The sequence below is a fragment of the Ascaphus truei genome, chromosome 1 (assembly GCF_040206685.1).
Source record: "Ascaphus truei isolate aAscTru1 chromosome 1, aAscTru1.hap1, whole genome shotgun sequence".
NCBI classification, from domain to species: domain Eukaryota; kingdom Metazoa; phylum Chordata; class Amphibia; order Anura; family Ascaphidae; genus Ascaphus; species Ascaphus truei.
The window spans coordinates 149,707,552-149,722,055 of record NC_134483.1 but is presented as its reverse complement, the minus strand read 5'-3'; the positions used below and the strand labels follow the sequence as shown (position 1 = coordinate 149,722,055).

Here is a 14,504-nt window from a genome sequence, read left to right as displayed (position 1 = left end):
GGGGTAGTCTATTTTTAAGAGGTGGGTGCCTCGTGTTTACCTCTCTCTTCTGGGTTCCTAATCAAAAGATTCCCACCTACCCCTTTTGGGGTAGGGTTTGATGGTTAATATCATTTTTCAAGTGTTGTATTGTAGTGTTGCATTCTGTTAACAAAATGTTACGTGTGTATATATATATATATATTGACCATGGGTTGTGCTCAGGGGAGCTGGTCAATGGCCTGCAGGTATCAATGTTTGCAGAGCAAGCTTTATGCTCTCAGGAGCAGACGATGTCTCTTCACAATGTATTCTGCAATCATTACATGGAGACATGTTTACTTTTACAGTTTATTAGTAAAACATTTTAGTATATTTTATTCAGTGCTTAAACAACTTAATTATAAAAATAGATAGCATTCCGTATGCATTATGCATTATAATAGCATTCATTTGTGATAACTAAAATCACATTTTAATTTAGAAAAGGTTTGAAACCGGACAAATTATCAGTGCCAGATGTACCAAAGGAAAATCTTTAGTTGCTTTCAATATGATCCCTTTCTTTTGGTGCATATGGCGCTGTTTCCCCCCTGGTTTTATACAGTAGCGGGGAGACTTTAGTAAATGACCCCCTTTGATACACCACCCACTAATAGGGTCTATTAAGACAATGAATTCCATTGAAAGCAATTGATAGTGCTCTTTGACATTACATTTTGATCCAGTACTACAGAAGACTCTACTAAATAGATTCCAATGGTTCTGTGTGTATCAAGGCTAAAGTGGTGCAACTCAAGGGCAAACACATTGCTTCAGATATATCAAAGAAACAATCCTACTGGTTTCAAGGTGATGATTTTCTTTGACACATGTGGAGCAATGTTATTCCCCACAATTGCACCACTTTTGCCTTGATACACACTGTATGCCTCAGTGTCTTTAACTATAAGTTTAACTTAGATCCTCAATACACGGATGGCATGTTAATGGATTAAAACTTGGTGTTATTTAAAACAGACAACCGTTTGCCTTTTTAAATCAATCAAGTGTTCATAATTAATATGAGTAACAATAAATATGCATATACAATTTGGACACCATAATATACTACAACTTTCTTGAGCATATGTAGTAATGACCTTGGCCCCGTCTGCAGTTTTTTGCTTGCCATTTTCCTCTCTTTTGTGCCAAAACACAATTCTTTCCTTTCTTTGACAAGCGAGGGGGACCTCTCTTCCAGTTGGTGAAGGTTATCATCTCCCCTTTGCTCCATTCCCACTGACCAGTACTTACACGGTCATTGAGGCCTGTCAAGAAAAGAAAAAAAAAGAACACAAAGACGATAAACCCAGTGTTCCAAAAAACTCGGCTTTAGCTAGAAGACACGGATAAATTAGAGCAGGAATTTGTCAGATAAGAACTTTGACAAAAAAAGCTGTCAGCATCAATTTTACAGACTCGAAATAAAAGCATGGGGGGTCATTCATAATGTCCCCATTTCTCTGCTAATATTTGACAATATGGAAGAGGTTAATAAACTGGTGCAATTGCACCAACATCTTTCATTTCATAGTTATTTCCGAGTTATACCTAATCCATATAAATATATTAATTGTTATAATTAATATCATCATTGATATCAGCAGTAACAGATATAAAGATCAACACAATTACTTAGTCTGACCCCGCGCTGGTAACTTGCACATTTAAAGATATCAACCCGAATATGGTGAGACCTACAGTATGTGGAAGCTAAATGATTCACTTCTGAGAGATCTCCCCATTGTGGATGAAATAAATACACACTTAATAGACTTTTTTTGCTATTAATGATACACCCGATATGGCCCTCTCAACGATCTGGGAAGTGCAAAAAGCGTGTACTAGAGGAAGGTTTATTGCTATTGCTTCACTGAAGAAAAAGCGCAGGGAAAATAAAATTACAAAATGCTCAACAGAATTAGCAGAAACTTGACGCTACATATAAAATCCCCCCTCTGATTTAAATGACCAAAAACTGCTCAAAATAAGGGGAAATTTGAGAATTTAGCAAATTAATAAAGCAGAAAAAGCTCTAAAAAACAATTATTCTATCAAAAAAGTAATAAAGCAGATAGGTTATTGGCACACCAATTAAGAAAAGTACAAATTGCTTCAACTATTAAATCAATTAAAAAGAGAGATGGAGATATCACATTTGATCCTAAAATAATCGAGGCAGAATTTGTAACATTTTATTCATCATTATACAATTTACAAAATAAACATAAGCAAAATCTTGAAGTATTTCATCAAAAATTAGAAAGATATCTAGATTCCTGTCAGTTGCCATCATTGACTGAGTCGGATAGGGTCCATCTAAATGCAGAGATTTCACGAGATGAAATACTAGCAGTGATCAAAGGGCTCAAAAATTCCAAAAAACCCAGCCCCGATGAACTCTCTAACAGTTATTACAAAACATTTTAAACTCAGTTAACACCATGTTTAAAGAGACATTTCAATTCTTTTTTTAAAGGGTAAGGAAATTCCCCCCTCAATGTTAAGGACACACATATCAGTGATTCCAAAACCGGGGGGAGACCACAACAATTGTAGTAATTACCGTCCTATTTCATTAATCAATACTGATATTAAAATCTATAGTAAAATTATTGCAACCAGGTTAAATAAACTGCTTCCAAGAATAATTAACCCAGATCAGGTGGGATTTATTTGGGGGAGACAAGCAGCTGATAATATTAGAAGAGTAATAAACCACACACATGTAGCAAACAAATCTAAAACACCGACATTGTTAATTTCACTTTACACTGAAAAAGCTTTTGATCGTGTAGACTGGTCATAAATGTTTATAACGTTAGAGAAATTTGGTATAAAGAAAGATATGTTAATTGGAATTAAGGCTCTTTATAATCAACCAGGAGCCACACTAAAAATGTCCGGAATCAGCTCTGGAGTGATCAATATAAATAATGGGACCAAACAGGGTTGCCCCTGTCCCCTTTGTTATTTGCACATAGTCTGTAGCCATTAGCAAACAAAATTCAGATTAATAAAGACATTATGGGGTTGGTAAAACAGTCCAAAGAATATAAAATATCCCTCTATGCAGATGATATTTTATTAACGCTAACCAGACCATTGACATCTTTACCTAATCTATTTGAGGAGATTTCGACATTTAATTTTTTTTTCAAATTATAAAATAAATAACACAAAATCAGAAGCATTGCATTGGGAGTAGAGACAGGGATGCTAAAACTACTAAAACTGAATTTCAACTTTTGGTGGAAAGAGGATAGTGTCAAATATTTGGGAGTATTTTTAATCCCTAGATATTCAGACCTATACAAAGCTAACTAGCCGGATTTAATTCTGTCAATTAAGAGAGATCTGGAGGAATGGAATAGATACTGCCACACTGCGCACACTCTCACTGCACACACTCTCACTGCACACACTCTCACTGCACACTGCACACACTCCCAGCGCACACTGCACACACTCTCACTGCACACTGTACACTGCCTGCACACTGCACACACTGCACACTGCACACACTCACACTGCACACTGCTCACAGCACACTGCACACACTCCCAGCACTCACTGCACACACTCTCACTGCACCACTACACACTCTCACTGCACACACTCTCACTGCACACACTCTCACTGCACACACTCTCACTGCTCACACTCTCACTGCACACACTCTCACTGCACCACTGCACACACACTCTCACTGCACACACTCTCACAGCACACATTCTCACTGCACACACTGCACACACTCACTGCACACAGTACACTGCACACACTGTGCACACTGCACACACTCTCACTGCACACTGCTCACAGCACAATGCACACACTCCCACTGCACATACTCCCACTGCACACACTCTCACTGCACACACTCTCACTGCACACACTCTCACAGCACTCACTGCACACACTCACAGCACACTGTACACTGCACTGTACACTGCACACACAGTACACTGCACACACTGTGCACACTGCACACACTCTCACTGCACACTGCTCACAGCACAATGCACACACTCCCACTGCACATACTCCCACTGCACACACTCTCACTGCACACACTCTCACTGCACACACTCTCACAGCACTCACTGCACACACTCACAGCACACTGTACACTGCACTGTACACTGCACACACTGTACACTGCACACACTCTCACTGCACACTGCACACACTCTCACTGCACACTGCTCACAGCTCACAGCACACACTCTCACTGCACACACTCTCACTGCACACACTCTCACTGCACACACTCTCACTGCACACAGTGTCACTGCACACACTCTCACAGCACTCACTGCACTCACTGCACACACACTGCACACACACTGCACACTGCACACTGTACACACTGCACACACTCTCACTGCACACTGCTCACAGCTCACAGCACACTGCACACACTCCCAGCACACACTCTCACTGCACACACTCTCACTGCACACTGCACACACTCCCAGCACTCACTCTCACTGCACACACTCTCACTGCACACTGCACACACCACACACTCCCAGCACTCACTGCACACACTCTTACTGCACACACTCTCACTGCACACACTCTCACTGCACACTGCACACACTCCCAGCACACACTCTCACTGCACACTGCTCACAGCACACACTGCTCACAGCACACTGCTCACAGCACACAGCACACAGCACACACTCTCACTGCACACAGCACTCACAGCACACTCTCACAGCACACAGCGCACACAGCACTCACAGCACACAGCACTCACAGCACACAGCACTCACAGCACACTCTCACAGCACACACTCACAGCACACACTCACAGCACACAGCTCTCACAGCACACACCACTCACAGCACACTCTCACAGCACTAAGAGCACACTACACCACACCTCCCACTCCCCCTACCTACCTTTGGTGTCGGCTGCTGAGATCGGAGCAAGCTGGCATCAGGAGGAGGGGGGGGGGTGTCGGGGGAAATAGCAGTAGTATTAGATTTATATCGTTTTTACTCCTAGAAAATGTACTGATCCTCCAGAGTCCAGAACATTCCTTATATACGGTGAGGTATTCTATTGTCAGGTAATGCTCAAGTGCTATTTAAAAGGAGTGATTCTGTTCTTGATATAAAGAGAGGATAATTCTGCTGAACAAATTGGCAAAGCATTAACACTTTGGGTGCTGGAGGGGCCACAGCACCCGCGTGGATGCCCCCTCCAGCAAAGCGTGGTCACACGACTGCATAACCCAGAAACGGGTGCAGAAGGTGTTCTGCATTCCCACGGAGCAATCTCCCCTAGAAAACAAACCCTCTGTGGGCATAACTTGGCCACTACATAATGGCACCCCATGAATGTCACAACACCCCATTACGTAGTGAGTACTTCTTGGGGCACCCACAGGGTTAAGTTAGGATGCACAAAGCTCAATCATATTCAGTAAGCCTGTGTACAGCACTGGGTTATATAACTTTCGTGAACAAGGTCCTTATCTAACCAATGAGAGTGCTGCTGGCATCTGAGGCACACGGACTAGCTCAGTAGAGCAAATTATATGGAAGTAGACTTGCTGTGAGGTTGGTGTTGGTGAAAAAAGAGGGGATAGCATGGCAGTATGTGAGATAGCAGTATTTATTTATTAGTGTCTCAACCAAAATGATGCTAAAAATATCCCCACATTTATTATAGAAAATATAAAATTCTAGTAGAAAACATCTTTTTTATTAGATAAATCTGGGGGGATGGGGTTGTACCTGAATTATCCTAGTTTTGCAAGGCAGAGAGAACCCAGAAAGAGGATGATCAGGATAGAAAGGTGTGTGTGTGTCCAGTACAAATGGAGGGAGACAAAAGGAAGACTGCAAGAGATAATCACAGCACACAGCACTCACAGCACACTCTCACAGCACACAGCACTCACAGCACATAGCACTCACAGCACACTCTCACAGCACACAGCTCTCACAGCACACAGCACTCACAGCCCACTCTCACAGCACACAGCACATAGCACTCATAGCACACTCTCACAGCACACAGCTCTCACAGCACACAGCACTCACAGCCCACTCTCACAGCACACAGCACTCACAGCACACTCTCACCCCACACAGCTCTCACAGCACACAGCACTCACAGCACACTCTCACAGCACACTCTCACAGCACACAGCACTCACAGCACACTCTCACAGCACACAGCTCTCACAGCACACAGCACTCACAGCACACTCTCACAGCACACTCTCACAGCACACAGCACTCACAGCACACTCTCACAGCACACAGCTCTCACAGCACACAGCACTCACAGCACACTCTCACAGCACTCACAGCACACTACACCACACATCCCACTCCCCCTCCCTACCTTTGGTGTCGGCTGCTGAGATTGGAGCGGAGCTGGCATCAGGAGGAGGAGGGGGGGGTGTCGGGAGGAGCGGGGGTTGTCGGGAGGAGGGGGGGTGTCGGGAAGAGGGGGGGGGGAGTGAGGAGCAGGCTGGGACTCGGAGGGCCGCATGGGCTATGCCGTGGGGGGCCTGGGGGGGAGGAAATGGATGCCGGTGGTGGGAGGTAAGGAGCAGGTTGCGGCTGGACTCGCCATTGCTAGGGGACGTGTAGGGCTTCCGGCCACCCCTTCCTTCCTTCTCTCCTCACTCCCGATCAGGCGCGCGGCGGCCATTTTTAAAAAAAATTAGCGCGACCCCGGTTGTAGCACGGTCGGATCGGGTGGCCCCCGAGGACCGCGCTATAACGGGGTTTAGCTGTATATATACATTTAATTTTTTCATTCTGGGGATTACAAATGTATTCTTCATTATAAAACACTTTCCCTATCCCCAATTATATTTCCCCCACCTCTCAACAGTCTATCTTTCCCCTTTCCTTCTTCTCTTTCTATCCTCCACTTTCTCTTGATTCTCCTTCAGTCTTTATCCATTTTTACCTCTCTTCCTTTCTCTCAACTATATATTTTCCCATTCTCACCCCTCTAAATGTTTCTACCTCAATCATTTTCTGTCCTTTGCTCACTCCCTCTTTTTATTTGCTTTCTCTTACAGTTTCCTATCCTACTATCACCTTCTCCTCCATTCACTTTTCTATCCTGTTTCAATTAACCATCTTACAATATTTATTGTGGTGGAATGGTTTCTTTTGGCACAATAAATATTCTTTGATTAGCATGTCCGTGTGCCTGTTTCACTCCTAATCTCCACTGCTGATTTCTGTGGGACCTCAGGATTCCCTTCTGACATTGAGCACTGGCTGATAAGTATCCTGTGATTTTTTTTACAGTGTACCTACATTTTCCTTCATTATGTCAATTAACCATCTTTTCATATCTCATTTCACCTATTTACCTCTTTGTTGCCTCATTTCCATCTTCCCATCTCTCTCCACTTTCACATCTATTCCATGTTATGACCTTATTCCATACTTCTCAGTCACTGTCCAACAAAAATCATGTCTGCTAGATTATTGTTTCCAACTGCAAGGCTGCAAATCATTCCTTTCACCCTGTCTTTCCGCAACACTTCCCTCCTCTCCTTATCATACTCTCCACCTCTATACTTTAACAGGTCACAGAAGGGAAGGAAGCCACAGAGAGGAGAGAGGTGGTAATGCAATGAGTTGACGGATTCCTTTATCCCTCTGTGACAATAGCTGGCCTGCTGACGTCAATTATGCCAATGTGGAAGCACATATTAGGTTAGGCTGAGAGAACTTTAATCTATATATATAAAATCGAATGGTTAGTGCTATCTGCGGTGAATCTGATTGGTCCTTAGCCTCTGGCCAATCAGATTGGTGGGTCTGACGTCACCCAACTGCCACTCTCTTCCCCCTCGGCGCCACACACACACACACACACACACACACACACACACACACACACACACACACACACACACACACACACACACACACACACACACACACTCATCTCTCCCTCCCGGCGCTCATCTCTCCCCTCCCGGTGCTCATCTCTTCCTCCCGGCGCTCATCTCTCCCCTCCCGGCGCTCCGCTCATCTCTCCCACCCGGCGCTCCGCTCATCTCTCCCTCCCGGCGCTCCGCTCATCTCTCCCTCCCGGCGCTCTGCTCACCTCTCCCTCCCGGCGCTCCACTCACCTCTCCCTCCCTCCCAGCACTCCGCTCATCTCTCCCTCCCTGCGCTCCGCTCATCTCCCTCCCCGGCGGGGGAACAGGCAGTGGCCAGGCAGGCTGCAGCTGCCTCGCGGCGCCTAAGATGGCGGCGCCCGGAAGGACCCCCTTCCTCCCTCGCGGCACCTAAGATGGTGGCGCCCGGAAGGACCCCCTTCCTCCCTCGTGGCGCCGAGTGAGAAGATGGCGGCGCCCGGAAGTAGTGTGTGTCGCTCTAGGTGACGTGTGTGTGTGTGTGTGTGTGTGTGTGTGTGTGACACTGTGTGTGTATGTGTGTGATACTGTGTGTGTGTGTGTGTGTGTGTGTGTGTGTGTGTGTGTGTGTGTGTGTGTGTGTGTGTGTGTGTGGGTGTGTGTGTGTGTGTGACACTGTGTGTGTGTGTGACACTGTGTGTGTGTGTGTGTCACTGTGTGTGTGTGTGTGTGACACTGTGTGTGTGTGTGTGTGACACTGTGTGTGTGTCGCCCCCCCCTGCCTTTCACGCCCCCCCTACCTTTCACGCCCCCGCCCCCCTGCCTTTCACGCCCCCGCCCCCCCTGCCTTTCACGCCACCCCCCCTACCTTTCACACACCCCCCCCCCCTGCCTTTCACGCCCCCCCCCCTGACTTTCACACTGCCCCCCTGCCTTTCACACCCCCCCTGCCTTTCACGCCCCCCCCTGCCTTTCACACCCCCCCCCCTGCCTTTCATGCCCCCCCTCCCTGCCTCCGGGCAACGCCGGGTATATCAGCTAGTCAGAAATAAAGTAAAAAATGGACATATCAGTGAATCTCTCTCATAAATATAGATAATTAGCCAGTATGCCGATGTGGAGGATGGAAACTGAATGTTGGATAGGCTGCAATGTTAACATGACTAAGAGCTGCTTTAGATTGCAATAATAACTTATAGAGAAACATTTTATTCAAGTAATTGCTTTCTCATCATATGCCCTATGACACAGATTTAGGTGTTTTAACCACAATTTTCTGTTAACTGCTTAAAATACTGGGATCTACTAAATAACATACTTTAAAGTAGCTCCAAAATTAAGATTTTATTCTTTATCAGATGAGATTCAGAACTTCCACCCAATGAATGAAACAAAGCATAAATACTTGCCTATCCAAAATGACTTTCTACCACTGAAATTCCAAAGCCAATCCATTTGCTCTTCACTGAATATATCTACGAGAGTAGCAATATGCCTATATTAAATCAAAACAAGACATGAACATTAGTTCATTTCGAAGTCACATATTCATATAAACATGCAAATAAAGCAATAGTTACATGGAAAATAATACAGGAGAACTGGACACATTGTCCCATATGTATTAAGTGGTACTATTTCATAAGACACCTTTCGCCAACAGAAGGCACTTCATGGGCCATTCAGGTGACTGGTCCATAAAGGTGTCTTGTGGAATAGTACTATTTCAATGTTTTTTTATAGCAAAATATAAGAAAACTCTTAGTAACTGAGATAAGCTCAAAACTTATGTTTGTACAAAAATACATTGCCTTTCACTATTTATTTTTGTGGCGCAGATTGAAATACACAAATTGGTCAATCAATAGGTAATCCGGCAACAAAATCTAACAAAATGTATGTGACTTCATATTAACAAATATGTAGAGGCTAGTAGTAGTTCTTCGAAGTAAAGAATGGAGGATTCTGATCATTTAAAATCTTTTTACATATAGGGCACGTGAGACTTTTGGATTCTAACTTTCTTTGCATTTTACTAAGGCAAAGAGCAAATACATGTCTATATTAAATGTGTCCATTTGTTTAATACCTCACCAAACATCTCTAGGGTTATGTATTACAGTCTCCTAGTTGTATAGTTTGCACTTCATATTCCTTTTCCTGTTTCTTGGGGCACTTCTGTTTTTTTTTACTGGTTTAAGTGCACAGGAGCTCACATATAGTGCGCCTAACTGTTAACCCCCTAGGCACCACATAAATGTCACACATCCCATGCTATTGACTATCAGTTTTTTTTATTTCCGCTTTTCTCCATGCAGGGAAGGAAATACAGAGGACACAGTATAAAATTGGTAGTGTAGGACCTGCTTAATATGATTGCGGCTTAACATGTTGTGGCAATACGATTGAACTAAATGACCCATACTTATGAAAAGAAAGACAGAAGAGAAATGAATGAAATAATTTTCCATATTAGATGTGCATCGGGGCTTCTTTGATTACTGTTGTGTATTTCCCATCACTTTCCCAGTAGCACTCCCATTGGCACAATTAACTATATAGAAATATAATACTCCAGGACTGGGCTTTGAGCTTGATTCTGGCAGTTATCAGTCACTTTCTTTGCTGCATAAATTAGGCAATAATGATATAAAAAAACCAGCATCTTATTAAAGAAAAATATATTCATTAGGAGCTGCTTTTATTGATAAATCCAGATGTTCACATAAATGATAAACATGACCTTCTAAGAACTCAAATAGCACAGGTATATAGTGGTCATAAAAAAGGATTATATCAGAGTTGCCTCAAACTTTATAGTGTTTGTGTCATTCTAAAAACATCATGCTGAGAGTTCATATTTGCCTTGTGCAGAATCATTATTAACAATAATACATAAGAACAACTATTGTGCTTACTGTTCCCGACATGCTCTGGCTGCATTGATCCATGTGGCCTTCTGCTCAGCGATCAGCTTGTAGCAGCTGCCATCATGTGGAGTCCAGCCAAATGGGCATTTTGTTGCAATTGCCTTCTGAAACATATATTTTCAATTAATACAAAAGCAAAACCACTCCAGTGTAAGACTGCGCTTATAGTGCCGGCGACAGCGATGCCACGGCAAACAAATGCATTGCCACCGTCGCGTGCGCTTTTAGAAAGCGTGGCGCGACGGTACAATGGAGCGACGGATTGGTCGCGATTGCTGGAAGTCATCTCTATTTGATTTTCCAGCGACCGTCGCCTGACCACCGCGTCGCCGTCGCCGGCACTATAAGCGTAGCCTTAGTGGTGTTGACATTGATAATTAGGATCATCTAATGCAGCGGTGCGCAAACTGGGGGGCGTGAGATTTTGGGGGAGGGGCATGGGTGGTTGCAGAGGTCCCGCGCTCGGGAGACAGAGCGAGGCCTCTGCAACCTCTACTTACCAAGATTCAGCCGGCTTCAGGACGCATAACCATGGCAACGCGGGGTCATGTGACTTCACGGTTGCCATGGTAACGTGACGGCAAATGCCGCTGCAGGTCACGTGACGTCGCGCGAGGTAAGGGGGGGGGCGCGCAACAACTGAGGAGAGCAAAAACAGTTTGCGCACCCCTGGTCTAACGTTTTACACAGCAGCTCTAGTGGAAGAAGAACTATTCCAGAAAAACCAAGCTGGCATCAGACACTGGGGACTGCTGGAAAGCTGGTCTGTTGCAGGAAAGAATCTGTTAATCATTGTAGAGATCCTTAAAATCATGACTCAATCACCACTCAGAAACACCGGCCTGGCCCATAATGCATTTTTGCTGCACACAACATTACTTTTAACTTGTTGTTGATCAATGCATACAAATACAGTTTTACATCTATCGCAGCAGTGTTCAGGGTATAAAACAGGGACATCAGGCAGAGCAGAGGGAGAGTTTAAGGGGAAAGTATAAAGACTATGAAAAGAGGGAAGCGCTCATGTCACGACAAAGACATACTGTACTATAAGGCCATCTTATAGTATGTTTCCTAATAATAACCTCGCTGTATTGTAATAGGTGTCCAGGGATAATGTTTTCCTTCTGACAATCATCATTTTTTTTGAATTGCTATACAATGGTTTGTTCCTGACACCTTTTCTAGGAGACTGTTAGATACAGTATAGCATAGAACTAATTAAAGAAATAATTAAAAACAAAAGAAATGTGTACCGCAGCTGTGGTGCTCCAGGGATTCCATGATATACCATCACACTGGAAGAGCTTCTGGGTCTTATCCTCAAAATGCAGAAGTCCTTTGAAATCAGGTGAACATTTCTTAGGAATGGGCAAGGAGTCCTCCTAGAAATACATGGTACAGTACAGTATTTGTGTTGAACATGGATGGAAATGAATAGGAATTTAAAGCCTACTAGAAAAGTTCAACAAAGCCTTTAATAGGTTTCTGGTGTGACAGCATTTGTATATAAACGTTGTACATCACCTTGAGTGGTTTTATTGACCATTTACACTAGTTTTTAGACAAAAGCATATTTATTTTTATTTATTATTATTATACCATTCAACAATCACAGGGGCCCTATACTTGTATAAAGCAGCACAAGTAAACCACCTTTTTAACTTGGGAGGTTCTGGCATCTTGCTGAATGGACAAGACTTATTGCAGTTGCTTCCCCTCATACAGAGGTAAAAGGAAGGGTTCACAGTTTTAGTGTTAGGACCTGCATTATTGGTTATACCTTGACGTTTGGTATTCAGGCTTACTGTTATTATTATTGAAGTATTTAAACTTTATACTTATTACTATATGTTTTGTCAATTTGATGTATCATTGGGCACCCCTGTCTTTTGTTGTAGACATATTGCCAGTGGCAGATTCAGGAAACTGCCGCCCTTAGGCACTTACCTGGTGCTGCGCTCCTCCTTCGTGCCATCCTCCTTCTTCAGCGTTAAATGACGCTGCGATGTCATATGGCGTTGCGTTGCCACAGCAACGTGACTTGACACAGGGTCTCGTTGCATGCCATCATTTGACGCTGCAACGTCACGTTGCCATGGCAACGAGACACTGTGTGACATCACGTGGCACCACATGACGTTGCACTGTCATTTGACGCTAAAGAAGGAGGAGCGCGCCATGAAGGAGAAGGTAAGAAGTGTACAGAGGTCCTGCTGTGTCCCCCGGCAATCAGTGGGGAAGAGAGTGGGGCCTCTGTATATTGGGAATAAAAAAGGGAAATTTGCCACCCCCAAATTTTGCCGCCCTAGGCTCGGGTCTAATGGGAAATCTGCCAGCGCATAGTGCACTGAAATATTAATCTTAGAACATACGCTCCAATGGTCACTTTTATCTCCACACACTACTCTGCTCTGCTCTGCTCTGCTCATGAAAGTGAACAATGCACAACCCAGTGATGTTAGAGTACTTTATACAATTAGAACAATTTACAGAATATGGCTACATAAATCGCTTGAATGTTTTTTTGTAGAAATAACATCTGCTTGCGTTGTTATTCTGTCAAACAAACCAGGAACAAGTGAATCTCACCAAGAATAAGTCAAATGCATTTCATACTGTACCTGGCTGCCAAGAGATGAACGAGAGGTCACCACAGCTGTGTCCGACTGAATAACCTCCACCTTTCTAGAGGAAGCTCTTATGTTTTGTTTACTATAGTTAGTCACCAATACTTTGGCTTTCTTGTTGGAGTTGAGTGATGAGGTATCATCCACCACTCTGAGCGATACAATCCCATGGTACTACATAGAATAAAGTTATTTAAAATATATATATATATTTATATATGCTAGCTGACGCAGAACACGACAAACTGATTATAAAATAAGCATAGTATATCAATTGTTAGACTATTTGTAGATAGCGATAGGGGTGCCCCGCTTCAGCTTAATGAAATTGAGGAAAGGGGAGTGCGGGTGAGGTGCTTAAGGGTAGGCTAAAAATGATATACTGGAGGAGAAAAGAAATCCAACATGTAGCACTCGAGCTCACTAAACTGAACGATTTGTTATAAAGTTAAAATAAATTTTAATGATTATAAATACTAAAGTAATGGTGATTAAAATTAACAGACAATGGACATACGCTGATGATCCAATGTTGAGTGCTATGTGACACGCTGGATCACTAATAATAAAACAGATAATTGAGCTTAATTAAATCAGTTATGTGAAAGGGGTCTCAAATGAAGAACCCCCTTACAAAATGGTGTTAAAAGGCATAGAGGAGAGGAGAGGGTGCTATTGAAAGACACTGGTGTTACGCAACCCTATCAATATTTAATTGGTCAGTTATTCAATTAGTGAGTATAGCAGACACTTGTGTGATAGCAGGCTGCATGTGAGGAAGTATTGATGCAAGCTTGTTTCCTGCACCTAAGAAGTCCACGACTTCCCAAGGATTGGTGCAAATGCTAGCAAAAGGGACACACAATATTCCAGAGTATAAATACCTAACTCCTCTATAGTATCCTTCACTAAAGTAGCAGTATGAGATACAAAAAAGGCTACAACGTAGCACCAGAACAGCCACAAGTGTGGTAATTACACTGTAGCTATGTTGAATGCTGAGTGTTTGGTACAGTTGGTGAATAATGTAGTGTTGGTTTAACGGCCCATATTCACAAATGGGC

At 43.5% G+C, this 14,504-nt stretch overlaps 1 protein-coding gene across 2 annotated transcripts in view; it reads right to left on the bottom strand.

Annotated features, from left to right (window-relative positions):
• Nucleotides 1-359: 359 nt before the first annotated feature.
• FREM1 (FRAS1 related extracellular matrix 1) overlaps nt 360-14,504 on the bottom strand; it is a 204,673-nt gene continuing 190,528 nt past the window's right edge. For both annotated transcript variants that reach the window (XM_075595856.1, XM_075595864.1), the window contains exons 33-37: nt 13,435-13,614; nt 12,067-12,195; nt 10,799-10,914; nt 9,290-9,375; nt 360-1,289 (exon numbers count right to left, since the gene is read on the bottom strand). In XM_075595856.1, the coding sequence (XP_075451971.1) occupies nt 1,090-1,289; nt 9,290-9,375; nt 10,799-10,914; nt 12,067-12,195; nt 13,435-13,614 (711 nt within the window). In that variant the 3' untranslated portion in view covers nt 360-1,089. The remainder of the gene's footprint in view (nt 1,290-9,289; nt 9,376-10,798; nt 10,915-12,066; nt 12,196-13,434; nt 13,615-14,504) is intronic.